Source organism: Callorhinchus milii, unplaced genomic scaffold, assembly GCF_018977255.1.
Source record: "Callorhinchus milii isolate IMCB2004 unplaced genomic scaffold, IMCB_Cmil_1.0 Scaffold47, whole genome shotgun sequence".
NCBI classification, from domain to species: Eukaryota; Metazoa; Chordata; class Chondrichthyes; order Chimaeriformes; family Callorhinchidae; genus Callorhinchus; species Callorhinchus milii.
The window spans coordinates 25,063-37,568 of record NW_024704788.1 but is presented as its reverse complement, the minus strand read 5'-3'; the positions used below and the strand labels follow the sequence as shown (position 1 = coordinate 37,568).

The window sequence follows — 12,506 nt, the reverse complement described above, 5'->3', positions numbered from 1 at the left end:
TTCACAGGATGTACTGTAAAGTGTATTGATTGTATATTTTTGGTGTGAAATATTGTTTTGAAGTTATTATTATCCGAGACAAGTGATTTGCAAATCGTCTAACAAACGGATTGTTATTGACACTCGAGTGGAGTAAGCAAAAATCTGTAAGGTTTTTCCCTGCCAGGAATCACCCCCAGGCCCTCTCGCTAGCGAGGCGAGGGCTCTAACCACTGAGCTACAGGGCTCAGCTGCAATGTGTGAGCAGACACAGGCTAACTCAGGGCTAAAGCTGTGCAGACTTTATTCTGGGTGAGGTTTTTCCAGACATTTCGACTGTAAAGATACCAACAAAACGGTACCTCAACACCTGATTTTTCCTCAAAAATATTTGCGTCCGGGAGCAAATGTCAGTGGAGAATATGGATGGAAACATAGACGTGAGTGAGTTCAATATCTCAGGATTAGGGAGGAAGCGCTGCCATCATGTTGGAGCCGGACAGATTGCAGGAGTGTGCATACACACACACACAGAAACCGACACACATGTACAAACACATACAAAAAAAACATACAAAGATATAAAATAAACACACATACACATACACACACATACACATACACATGCGTACACACACAAAAAATACCCTTAACACACGCACAAACATAAAAGCAGACACACGCAGACTCACTGGCGCATAGAAAAATATATACAATCACAGCGCAAAAAAACGCACAAAATACACAAAGGCCTGCATACAAAAACAAGCTCCACACAGTCACACGTGCACACACACACACACACACACACACGTGTACACAGAAACGCACACATGCAGCAACACAATACAAACACAAAACAAACACACTATTCAGTGCTGCTCTGAGCTCCCAGTGAGGCTTGGATTCTGGATTAGTACACAATTTATCTGAAAAGTCTCCCAGTGGATCAAAAGCTTCCCACTGCCGTGGAGAGAATGTGCCTCCATTCCACACACACAAATCTCCAGTCGGATGTGGAACTGTCAGGAGGTTTGTTTGGAGAGTTTGAAGTCCGATGACAGGTTTGTGTGTGTGTCAGACACACGGCTGACAATAGTAGAGAACTACAAACCCACAGTGTGTGGAGGGATTGACGGGACCAGGGCAGGAGCTTCGGGATTAGACACAATGGGAGCGGGTTTGGGCTTGGAGCCAGTTTAGGGGTCGGAGCTGTGACTGTCCACATGTCATTAGAGTTGGGGTTTCCAGCACATGGTTTCTTATTAACACACGTTGAGAGTTTGATGTAAACGATGGCTTGTGGCCTCACACTGTCACACGATTCCTGTCACAATATTCAGCCGCACTGATCAGACAGTCACAATAAACACATTGAGATATTGGAGTCATTCAGACTTTGGAGACACAGTGCGTTACTTACTCCAGACTCTGTATTTTACACTCCGGGTTCCTCAGAGCCTCACACAGTCGCTTCACTCCACAATCATCCAGATAATTCTTGTTCAGGTGCAGCCCCGTCAGTGAATGGTTTGTGCTGAGAGCGGAGAACAGATCGTCGGTATAATCTGCTGTCAGATTGTTATCCTCCAGCCTGGAGATCAGAGACACAGAGACATTACAGGGATCAGAGTAAACACAGTGTGTATAACCCACTGTAACACACAGTTTGTTTGATACCGGACAGTTTACTGGAGTGCCCCAAAACACACACAAACACACACACACACACAAACCCACATACAGACACAGATAGAACACACAAAAACTCACAGACACACACACACACACACAAAAACACACATATGTACAAGCAAACTCATGACCCACAGACAAATACACACAAAGACACACATACACAAACAAACACCCACACACGGACACACAAACACACACAGACACACGCACGCACACCAATGCACAAACACACCAAGAACAAATACACACACAAACACACAAGCACACACGCACAAAAACACATGCACGCATACACAAACATATACACAGAAACAGATACACACAGATGCACACAAATACGCACCATTACAAAAACACACACACCCAAATACACATAAATGCACAAACAGACACACAGTCTCACATAGAAACACAGATGCACAAACACACACACACAAACACACATACAGACACAGATAGAACACACAAAAACTCACAGACACACACACCACACAAATACACACACATATGTACAATCAAACTCATGACCCACAGACAAATACACACAAAGACACACACATATACAAACAACAACAACAACAACAACAAGATTCCATTTATAGAGCGCCTTTCACGTCAGGAGGACGTCCCAAGGCGCTGCACAGTTGGGTCATGACCCGAGCATTGGGGGGAAATGGTCAGGGTGAGGGGAGGGAGGGAGAGAGGAGGGGGGAAATGGTCAGGGTGAGGGGAGGGAAGGGAGGGAGCGAGGAGGAGGAAGAGAGTCGAGAGGGGAGCTGAAGGCTCGGTCAAAGAGAAAGGTTTTGAGACCGGCCTTGAAGGAGGAAAGGGAGGAAGCAAGGCGAAGGCACTGGGGGATGGAGTTCCAGAGCCTCGGGGCTGAGAGGCTGAAGGCCCGACCACCGATAGTAGGGCGGTTGGGGCGGGGGACGTGGAGCAGACCGGAGCCAGAGGAACGGAGGGTACGGGCAGGTAGGTAGGGGGATAGTAGGTTGGAGAGGTAGGAGGGAGCAAGGCCGTGAATGGCCTTGTAGGTGAGGATGAGGATCTTGAAATCAATCCTCTGGGGGATGGGGAGCCAGTGGAGGCGAGCGAGGGTAGGAGTGATGTGGTCCCGAAGCCTGGTGCGGGACAGTACACGAGCTGCAGAGTTCTGAATGACCTGCAGCTTGTGGAGGGAGGTGGCGGGAAGGCCGGCGAGGAGAGAGTTCCCATAGTCCAGCCTTGAGGTGACAAAGGCGTGAACCAGGGTTTCAGCAGCGTGAGGGGTGAGGTAGTGCCGTAATCTGGCGATATTCCGGAGGTGATGGAAGGCGGTGCCAGTTGTGGTGCGGATGTGAGGGAGAAAGGACAGCTCAGGGTCGAACAAAACGCCGAGGTTCCTGACTGGCTTTGAGAGGTGGAGAGTGCAGCCTTGGATGCTGATGGTGTCAGCGCCTGAGGTGCGGAGGCGCTGACGTGAGCCAATCAGGAGGGCCTCGGTTTTTCGCACGTTGAGCTGAAGAAAGTTGTCTCTCGTCCAGGACTCGATGTCGGACAGGCAGGCTGTCAGGACATCGGTGGTCGTGGAGTTGAGAGTAGAGGAGGAAAGGTAGAGTTGGGTGTCATCCGCATACATGTGGAAGTTAACCCCATGTTTGCGGATGATGTCACCGAGGGGGAGCATATAGAGGGTGAAGAGGAGGGGACCGAGGACAGAGCCCTGAGGGACACCACATGAGACAGTACGGGGGGTGGAGGAGAAGCCATTCGTTGAGACGAAGTGAAGACGGTGGGAAAGGTAAGAGCTAAACCATTCAAGGACAGTGCCTTGAAGGTTGAGGTGGGAGGACAAGCGGTGGAGTAGGATAGCGTGGTCGACCGTATCGAATGCTGCCGATAGGTCGAGGAGGACGAGGAGACAGAGGGAGCCCTGGTCACAGATGGTCAGGATATCATTGGTGACCTTGACCAGGGCAGTTTCTGTGCTATGAGCAGCACGGAAACCTGACTGAAGGGGTTCAAAAAGAGAATGGGTGGAGAGGAAAGAGCGCAGTTGGGAGGCGACAACTCTTTCCAAGACCTTGGAGAGAAAGGGGAGGTTGGAGATGGGCCGGTAGCTTGATAGCTGCGACGCATCAAGGGAGGGTTTTTTCAGGGTGGGCGTGATGATGGCAGTTTTTAATGGAATGGGGACAGAGCCAGAGGAGAGGGACAGGTTTATGATGTCAGTGATGTGTGGGGCAAGAAAATGGAGCTGGGAGATAAGGAGTGGAGTGGGGATGGGGTCAAGGGAGCAGGTGGTTGGTTTTAGGGATAGGATGAGTTCAGTGACAGAGGGTGGGGAAACGGGTACGAAGGTGTGTAGGGGAGGATGGGTAGGAGTCGGAGTGTGGGAGGGAAGGGGTGGGTGGTGGGTGGAAGTTGGAGGGGAAGTGACCGCGGAGCGGATTCCCTTGATCTTGGATTCAAGGAAATCCAGCATCTCCTCGCAGTGAAGGTTGGAGGAGATGACCTGCGCGGGGTGGCGGGGGGGACGGAGGAGTCGGGATGTGGTGGAAAACAGTAGCCTGGGGTTGTTCTTCGCCTCCAGGATTATCCTGGAGTAGAAGGACGACTTGGCCGAGGCTAGAGTGGAGCGGTAAATTTTGAGGAGGTCCAGCCAGATTTGTCGGTGGACCGTTAAGCCGGATTTGACAAAGGTGCGCTCAGCAGCCCGCACCTGGCATTTCAGTGAGCGGAGGTGGGTGGTGTACCAGGGGGAGGAGCGGGAGTAGGAGACAGTGCGGGAAGTGATGGGGGCAAGAGTATCGAGTGTGGAGGAGAGGATATTGTGGAGGAGGGAGAGAGGAGAAGAGGGGTCGGTGAGGGTTGAAGGCCAGAGGGAGAGGAGTTCAGAGGACTCCAAGGCATCGGTTAGGGATTGTGGGGGTAACTTCTTCCAAGGGCGGTAGAAGATGGTGGTGGGTCTGGTGGAGGTGGGGAGGGGGGTGGAGGTGGTGAAGGAGATGAAGTAGTGGTCGGAGATGGCCTTGTCGGTAATAGTGACATCCGAGACACTGAGGCCCCGGGTGATCACCAAATCGAGTGGGTGGCCGTGACTGTGAGTGGGGGAGTTTATGTGTAGGGAAAGGTTGAGTGAGGAGAGCAGGGAAGAGAAGTCTGTGGAGATGGAGCAGGAGGGGGTGAAGTGTAGGTTAAAGTCGCCCAGGATGATGAGGCGATCAGAGGAGAGGCAAAGAGATGTGAGGAGTGTTGAAATGTCAGAGATGAAGGTGGGAGAGGTTTTAGGGGGCCGGTAGAGGAGGAGGATTTTAAGGGAGAGGAATGAGGGGTGGGAGAGGGTGAGGTGCTCGAAGGAGGGGAAAGAGCCAGAGGAGTAGGGGGATAGGGCAAGTGGTGTCCTTGAGATAAGGGCAACACCACCGCCACGGCGGTTGGGGCGGGGGATGTGGTGGGAGGTGTAGCCGGGTGGCGTGGCCTCCGTGAGGGGGAAGGTGTCGCCTGGGGTGAGCCACGTTTCTGTCAAGGCCATGATATCAACGTTCTCATCAAGGATGAGATCGTTGATGACCAGGGCCTTGTTGCAGAGGGAGCGGACATTTTGCAGTCCGATGTGGAGGGAGCGGTTGACAGAAGGGTGTGTGGGAGGGGAGGGGGGTCCAGGTTGTGAGGCAGGGGTGGGGGAGATGGGGATGAGGGAGGAGAGGTTGACTCCCCGGGTCTGTGTCCGGGGTGGCTGGCGAGAGTGGTGGGGAATGGGGCAGTCGGTGTGGCTGCTGCTGGACAGCCAACGCCGAGTGCCGCGGTGAGCCCGGCGGAGGATTCCCAGACTGGAACAGAGGGAGGTTGTGGGAGGGTCAAGTGGGGATAGAAGACGAGAGGGACGGAGAGAGAGGAGGAGAGAGCGGGAGAGATGGAGAGGGGGGAGGGTTTGGGGGGAGAGAGGAGGGGGGAGGGAGGGAGGGGGTGAGGGGGCTCGGGTCAAAGCGGCAGCCATAGTGCGCACGCGGGGACCGGGAGCGAGCGGTCAGGTGGATGGCATTATCCCGCAGATTGGGGCATCGAACCCAACAGGACCATAGTGGGCTCTGATGTGAGCCCTTGGAGGGGGGGGGGGGGGGGGCGCAGAGGTTTTTTTTTTTTTTTTTTTTTTTTTTTTTGTGCGCGCGCACTCACCTGAAAACTAATCTATGACGTCGCAGTTCCCCCGCTCCGCCCCCACACCTCCCTCCCCTGCCCCTAGCTGCACTCGCTCCGGCGTCGAGTTTAAGTACCTGGGTCAGTAGGCCCAGGCTCCTCCCCGCGCTGTCCTGCTGCCGCTCCCCGACTGGCTGCACTCGCTCCGGCGTCGAGTTTAAGTATCTGGGTCAGTAGGCCCAGGCTCCTCCCCGCGCTGTCCTGCTGCCGCTCCCCGACTGCACGAACAAACACCCACACACGGACACACAAACACACACAGACACACGCACGCACACCAATGCACAAACACACAAAGAACAAATACACACACAAACACACAAGCACAAAAACACATGCACGCATACACAAACATATACACAGAAACAGATACACAAACATGCACACAAATACGCACCATTACAAAAACACACACACCCAAATACACATAAATGCACAAACAGACACACAGTCTCACATACAAACACAGATGCACAAACACACACACAAACAAAGAAACACACAAGAAAACACGCAAGCAAACACAGAAACAAATACAGAAACACAGCCTCGCAAACCCACTTACTCACTTGCTCACGCATAAACACATGGCATACAGAAGTACACACAAACACAGATATGCAAATAAACGCACAAGCCCACACACAAATACACACAGAAACGCAAATGCACACAAACACACAAGTACTTACGAACACACAAAAAAATCACACACATGCACAAACAAGCTGATACACATCCACACAAACACACAAGTATGTATGCAAACGCACATACGCACCAAAGCATATGCACACAGAAATGCGCACACAAACGCGCACACAAATACACAAACAAACACACAAGGATACACAGACACAAAACATACAAACACACAAACACAAAAACACGCACGTGCATACACAAACATATACACACAAACAAGTATGCCCACAAAAACACACACACATACACACAACAAACACAAATAAACACACACACATAGAAATACACAAACAAACAACATCCACAGACACAAACAAACACACACACACGTATACATAAACACACAAAATCAAACACACACAAACAAACACACAGGCATACACACACACTTAACACACAAGTAACCCCCCCCCCCCCACATGCACACAGAAACACACGCAAGCACACACAATCACACACACATGCACAATCATACACACAAACAAACACACAAATACACAAAATCACATACACAAGCATGCGTGCAAACAAACACATAGAAACGTACACAGACAGAAATAAGCACAAAAACACACAGAAACATACACACAAAAACCACTCACAACCACACACAATCAAAGTCACACGTGAGCACATGCACGCACACACAGAAACACACACAAGCACACACACAGAAACACACACAAGCACACACACAAACACATACATATACATATATACACAAACATACGCACAAACACCGACACACACAAATACACAGAAACACACAAAATACAGAAAAACTAATTTGCAAACACACACACACATAAACAGACAGACACACACTCAAACGCACACAAACACAAACATATAAACACAAAATCACACACACAAACACACACCCGTAAATACACATAAACACAAATAAATGCACAGAAAAACACACAATCACCCATCCACACGCAAATGCACACAAAGAAAAACACACAGAAAGACACAAACACTCACAGAAAAATAACACACACACAAGAATGCAAACACTCACACCAGCACACACACAAAAGGCACAAAATCACACACACAGACACACACACATTAACACATGTTGAGAGTTTGATGTAAACGATGGTTTGTGGCCTCACACTGACACACCGATTCCTGTCACAATATTCAGCCGCACTGATCGGACAGTCACAATAAACACATTGAGATATTGGAGCCATTCAGACTCTGGAGACACAGTGCGTTACTTACCTCAGAATCTGTATTTTACACTCCGGGTTCCTCAGAGCCTCACACACTCTCTTCACTCCACAATCTCTCAGGTTATTGAACTCCAGGCTGGACAGAGAGACACAAACACAGGGAATATAGAGTAACAACACAATGCCCATTGACATGTATGTAGAGGAGCTTTTCACTTGGGGAGCAAGTCCCAAGGCGCTGAGGGTCAGACACACCGCACAAGTGACGCGGTCATCAAACCGCTGACATTTTGTCGATTCATGTGTTGAACAGGTGACCGGTGGGGTTTCCGTGTGGCCCCGGTGGGGAATTATTACTGCTCCGCAACCATTTCCATCATTCAAACTTCACCTTCCCCATTCCCTTCCTACCGACCTCCCGCCCTCCTTCGCTCTGCTCCCTCCCTCCACCCTTCATTCCTCTCCCTCCCTCCTTCCTCTCCCTCCCCCACCCTCTCTCCTTCCTGCCTCTCACTCCCCCTTGCACCCTCCCCTTCATTCCTCCTTCCCTCCCTGCTTCCCCTCCCGCCATCCATACTCTCCCTTCTTCCTCGGGTATCCCTCACCACCACGCGTCACCCGCCCTACCCTCCCTCCTTCCTCTCCCCACCTCGCTCCTTCCCTTGCTCCTTCACCTCCCTGCCTCCTTAAGCTCCCTCATTCCACTCCCTCCCTCCTTCCTCTCTCACTTTCCTCTCCTTCCATCCTCTCCTTCCTTCCTCTAACACATTCCACCTTCTCCTTCACCTCCCTCCATCAATCGCTCCTTCCTCTCCCTTTTTCTACTTCCACCCCACCTCCAACACCCTCGTTCCCATCCCTCTCATGCCCCCTCCTTCAGCTCCCTCCTTTCTCTCCTCCCTCCCTGCTACCTCTTTCACTTTCCTCGCCCTCGCTCATCACCTTCCCTCTCTACTGTCTCCCTCCTTCCCATCACTCCCTCATTCCTCCACCTCCTTCCTCCCTCCTTCCTCTCTCTCCTTCCTTCCTACTTCCTCTCCCTCTTTCCTTCCTCTGCATGCCTCCTCTTCCTCCCTTCTTCATCTCCCTTTCTCTTTCCTCTCACTCCCTCATTCATCTCCGATCCTCTTTTCTCTCCTACTTCCTCTCCCTCCCACCTTCCCTCTTCCCCTCCCTCCCATCTCTCGCTTCTTATTCTGGCTCCTTCCTCTCCCTCACTCACTCACCCTTCCCTCCCTCTTCCTCTCCCAACCCCTCCCTCCTTCCGTCCCTACTTCTCCTCCCTCGCTCCTTATTCTCCCTCCTTCCCTCCACCCTCTTTACCCTCCCGCCTTCCACTCCCTCTTTCCCATCCCTCCATCCTTCCCCTCCCTCCCTCCTTACGCTCCCTCCTTCCTCTCCCTCATTCTTCTCCCTCCCTCGCTACCCCTCTCCCTCCTCCCCATCTCTCCCTCCTTCCTTCCTACTCCTTCCCTACCTCCTTCCTTCCCTCCATCCCACCACCCTCCTGCCTCCATTCCATCTCATTCTTTACTTCCCTTCTTTCCCACCTTTCCGTCCTTCACGCCATTCCCTCCATCCTCCCCCCCTCTCCCTTCCCTCCCACCTTGCTTTCCCTCCTACCTCTTCCTCCCTACCCGCTTCCCTGAATCCTTCATCTCCCTCCATCGTTACTCTCCCTCCTTCCTCTACCTCCATCTCCTTCACCTCACTCATTCGTCTCACTCCCCCACTTGCTCCCTTCTCTCTCTCCGTCCCTTTCCTCCCTCCTTCCTCTCCTTCTGTCTTCTCCCTCTCTCCATGCTTTCCATCCCCCTCCCTTTCTGTCTCCCATTCCTCCCTTCCTCCTTTCCATTCCCCCATAATTCCTCCCCCTCCTTCCTCCCACTCCCTCCTTCCTCTCACTCCATCCTTCTTTGCCCTCTCTCCATTCTCACACTCCTACCTTTCTCTCCCTCTTTCCTCTCCCCCCCTCCTCCCTCCCCTCTTCCTTGCCTTCCTCCCCTCGCTCCACCTCTCTCTCTCCTTCCCCCATCCCTCATTCCCCGACCTTCGTCCCTCCCTCCTTTCCTCCCTCACCCCTTACCCTACTTCCCTTCATCCTTCCACCTCATACTCTCCTACCTTCCTGCACCTCTCTCGCCCTCTGGCTGCTCCAACTCTCCATACACTCCCTCCTTCCCATTCTCTACTCCCTCTATCCTTTCCCTCCTTCCCCTCCTCATTCTTTGCACCCTTCCCTCATTCCTTTCACTCCCTACATCCAACCCTAGTCTTCCCTTGCTCTCCGCTTCCTTCTTCACATCCCTGATCCATACCTGCTTTCTTCCCACCTTCGCTCCTTCTGACACTCCTTCTGTCCCCCGCCCTCCTTCCCTTCCCGCAACCCAATCCCTCCTTCCAATCCCAACACCCCCTCTCTCTCCTTCCCATCACTCCAAGCCCTTCTTCCTTAGGACCTTTCCCCTCTCTCCCTCCCTCCTGCTCCTCCCTCCTTCCTCTCCCTCCGTCCTTCCCCCCTCCTTGCAGGTCCCCTGATTGGCTCCTGGCCCCTCCAGGACTCTCTCCTACTTTGCTTCCACCAGCTCAGGCCCCACAGCACTCACTCCCCACACCGACAGCCAAGTCTCCCCCGGCCCATGTGACTTGGCCACAGGCTTTAACATCGTGTCTCATTTACCGACAGAAGGAGTTTGGGAATTCTCCCCCAATGAGACCGTCTGTATGTCAGTTTATTCCCCCAGCGCTCACACTCCTCACTCTCTGGCTGATAACCTACAGGTTTCTGATTGTAACCATCAATAAGGACAAACCTGAGCTGTCGGCACTTGTGCAGTGCGGGCACCAGACGCTGGAGCTCCTCAGCTCCGATGTTACAGCGGTTGAGATTGAGGTATTCTATGGTGTCACAGAGCTGTAACACATGAGACAGCACAGCACAGTCCAGAGGGTTCAATCTCATCCCACTAAAGTTCAATTTCTCCACAGCTCCGAGTGTGATCTGGGCCAGTCTCTTGTTCTGAGACTCAAACAGATAGTACATCATGTTCAGCAGCTTCCTGTTCCCATCTTTACTCCCTGACTGTTTAATGGCCGCCTCAACATTGACCTTCAGCCAGGAGATGGCTTCACAGACTGACGCGTTAGGTAACGGCCCCAGGATCTCCTCCAGCTGCCGGGCTGTGTGTGGCCAGGAGAGACCCACAACAAACCGCAGGAAGATCTCAAAGCGCCCGTCGTTCTCCTTGTGAACGTGGTCCAGCAGCTCCACCAGGTTCCTGCGGACGGGAGTCAGGTACTGAGCGAGAGCAGCCACAAACTCCTGGACGGTGAGGTGAGGGAATGTGTACACAACTCGTCTCCCACCATCATCCTTCTCCAGAATCTCCATCATAAACCCAGAGATGAAGGTTGAGGGTTCAAGCTGATGGCGTTTGAAATGGTCATCATCGAACACAATGGTCCTGTTACAGACCCCCTCATAGGCCATCTCCCCGGCTCTCAGCATCACCTCCCGAGGGCTCTCGCTCTCTCGGGGATGGTTCTTCAGGATGTTGTAAATGTAGTTGGAGTACAGCTGTGTGATGGTTTTGGGGGGAGGCTGTCTGTGTTCTGGATGCTTGAAGATTGTCTCCAATGTACAGCAGAGGATCCAGCAGTAGGAAGGGTTGAAGCACATGGTGTACAGGATTTCGTTCTCCTTCACATATCTCAGCACTTCAGCTGCAATTTTCTCATCTCCAAAATAGCGTCTGATATAATCTTCCCTTCCCTCAGCAAAGAACCCCAGGATTTCAGCCCAGAGGTTGGTGTGAATGTGATCTAAAGACTCCAGAGCAGTTGGGCGGCTTGTGATCAGCACTGAACAGCCTTTCAGTACTTCCTGCTGCACCAGAGAGCGCACAATGTCAGCCACGGGACACAGGCTTTCAAGGGATAGGTTTCTGTCACTGTCTGTGAACTCAATCTTGCCTTTGAACTCGTCCAAACCATCAAACACAAACAGCAAATGTTCCGGCTTCTCCCAGATCTTGTCCAGAACATCCTGAAGATAAGGATATGATTCCAGGACCATGGTTTTCAGACTGGTTTCCCCTTTTACCACGTTCAGGTCACGGAATTTGAAATGAAAGACACAGTGGATCTGGGGATAGACCTTCCCTGTGGCCCAGCGATACAGAATGTTCTGCACCATGGTGGTTTTCCCAATCCCTGCGATTCCACTCAGGATGGTTGTCCCGAAAGTAGATCCGAACAGCTCATCCGATCCTATTCTCCCCTGCTCCTTCCTGACATTCCTCTCTTGCCACTCCTCATGTTCTCTGCCTCTCGCCACCAGTTCATGCTCCACCAGCCTCCGATCACGGTGAGAGGAAGTGACTATTAATTCTGTGTAGCGGTCAGACAGCAGAAATGTCTTGGTCTTCTCCCGTCCTCGCAGGGTGTTTACTGAGAGTTTCTCATTCTGGGCGCGGATGGTTTTTTTGTGCTGTTTCTGAACGTCTTAAAATTGAACATCAGATCCCATCAATATTACTGCACATTTATACAATAACCCATTGAAACAAGTGCATACATTTCTATTGATATATGCATTCAAACTCATACATACACACAAACATACATGCACGCATACATAACACACACAAAATCATAGTAATCCTTGCCTTTGATAAGCTCCTTACCTCTTCTTCCAGACGTCACAAAGCACTTCACAGGATATACTACAAAATATAGTGACTGTATGTTTTATGGGCAACA

At 51.6% G+C, this 12,506-nt stretch overlaps 1 protein-coding gene across 1 annotated transcript in view; it reads right to left on the bottom strand.

The window, feature by feature from the left end:
* Window positions 1-12,506, bottom strand: part of LOC103191347 (NACHT, LRR and PYD domains-containing protein 12-like) — a 30,993-nt gene that overhangs the window by 684 nt on the left and 17,803 nt on the right. The window contains exons 7-9 of the mRNA XM_042345441.1: window positions 10,559-12,248; window positions 7,803-7,881; window positions 211-230 (exon numbers count right to left, since the gene is read on the bottom strand). Coding sequence (XP_042201375.1) covers window positions 211-230; window positions 7,803-7,881; window positions 10,559-11,940 — 1,481 coding nt within the window. The 5' untranslated portion in view covers window positions 11,941-12,248. The remainder of the gene's footprint in view (window positions 1-210; window positions 231-7,802; window positions 7,882-10,558; window positions 12,249-12,506) is intronic.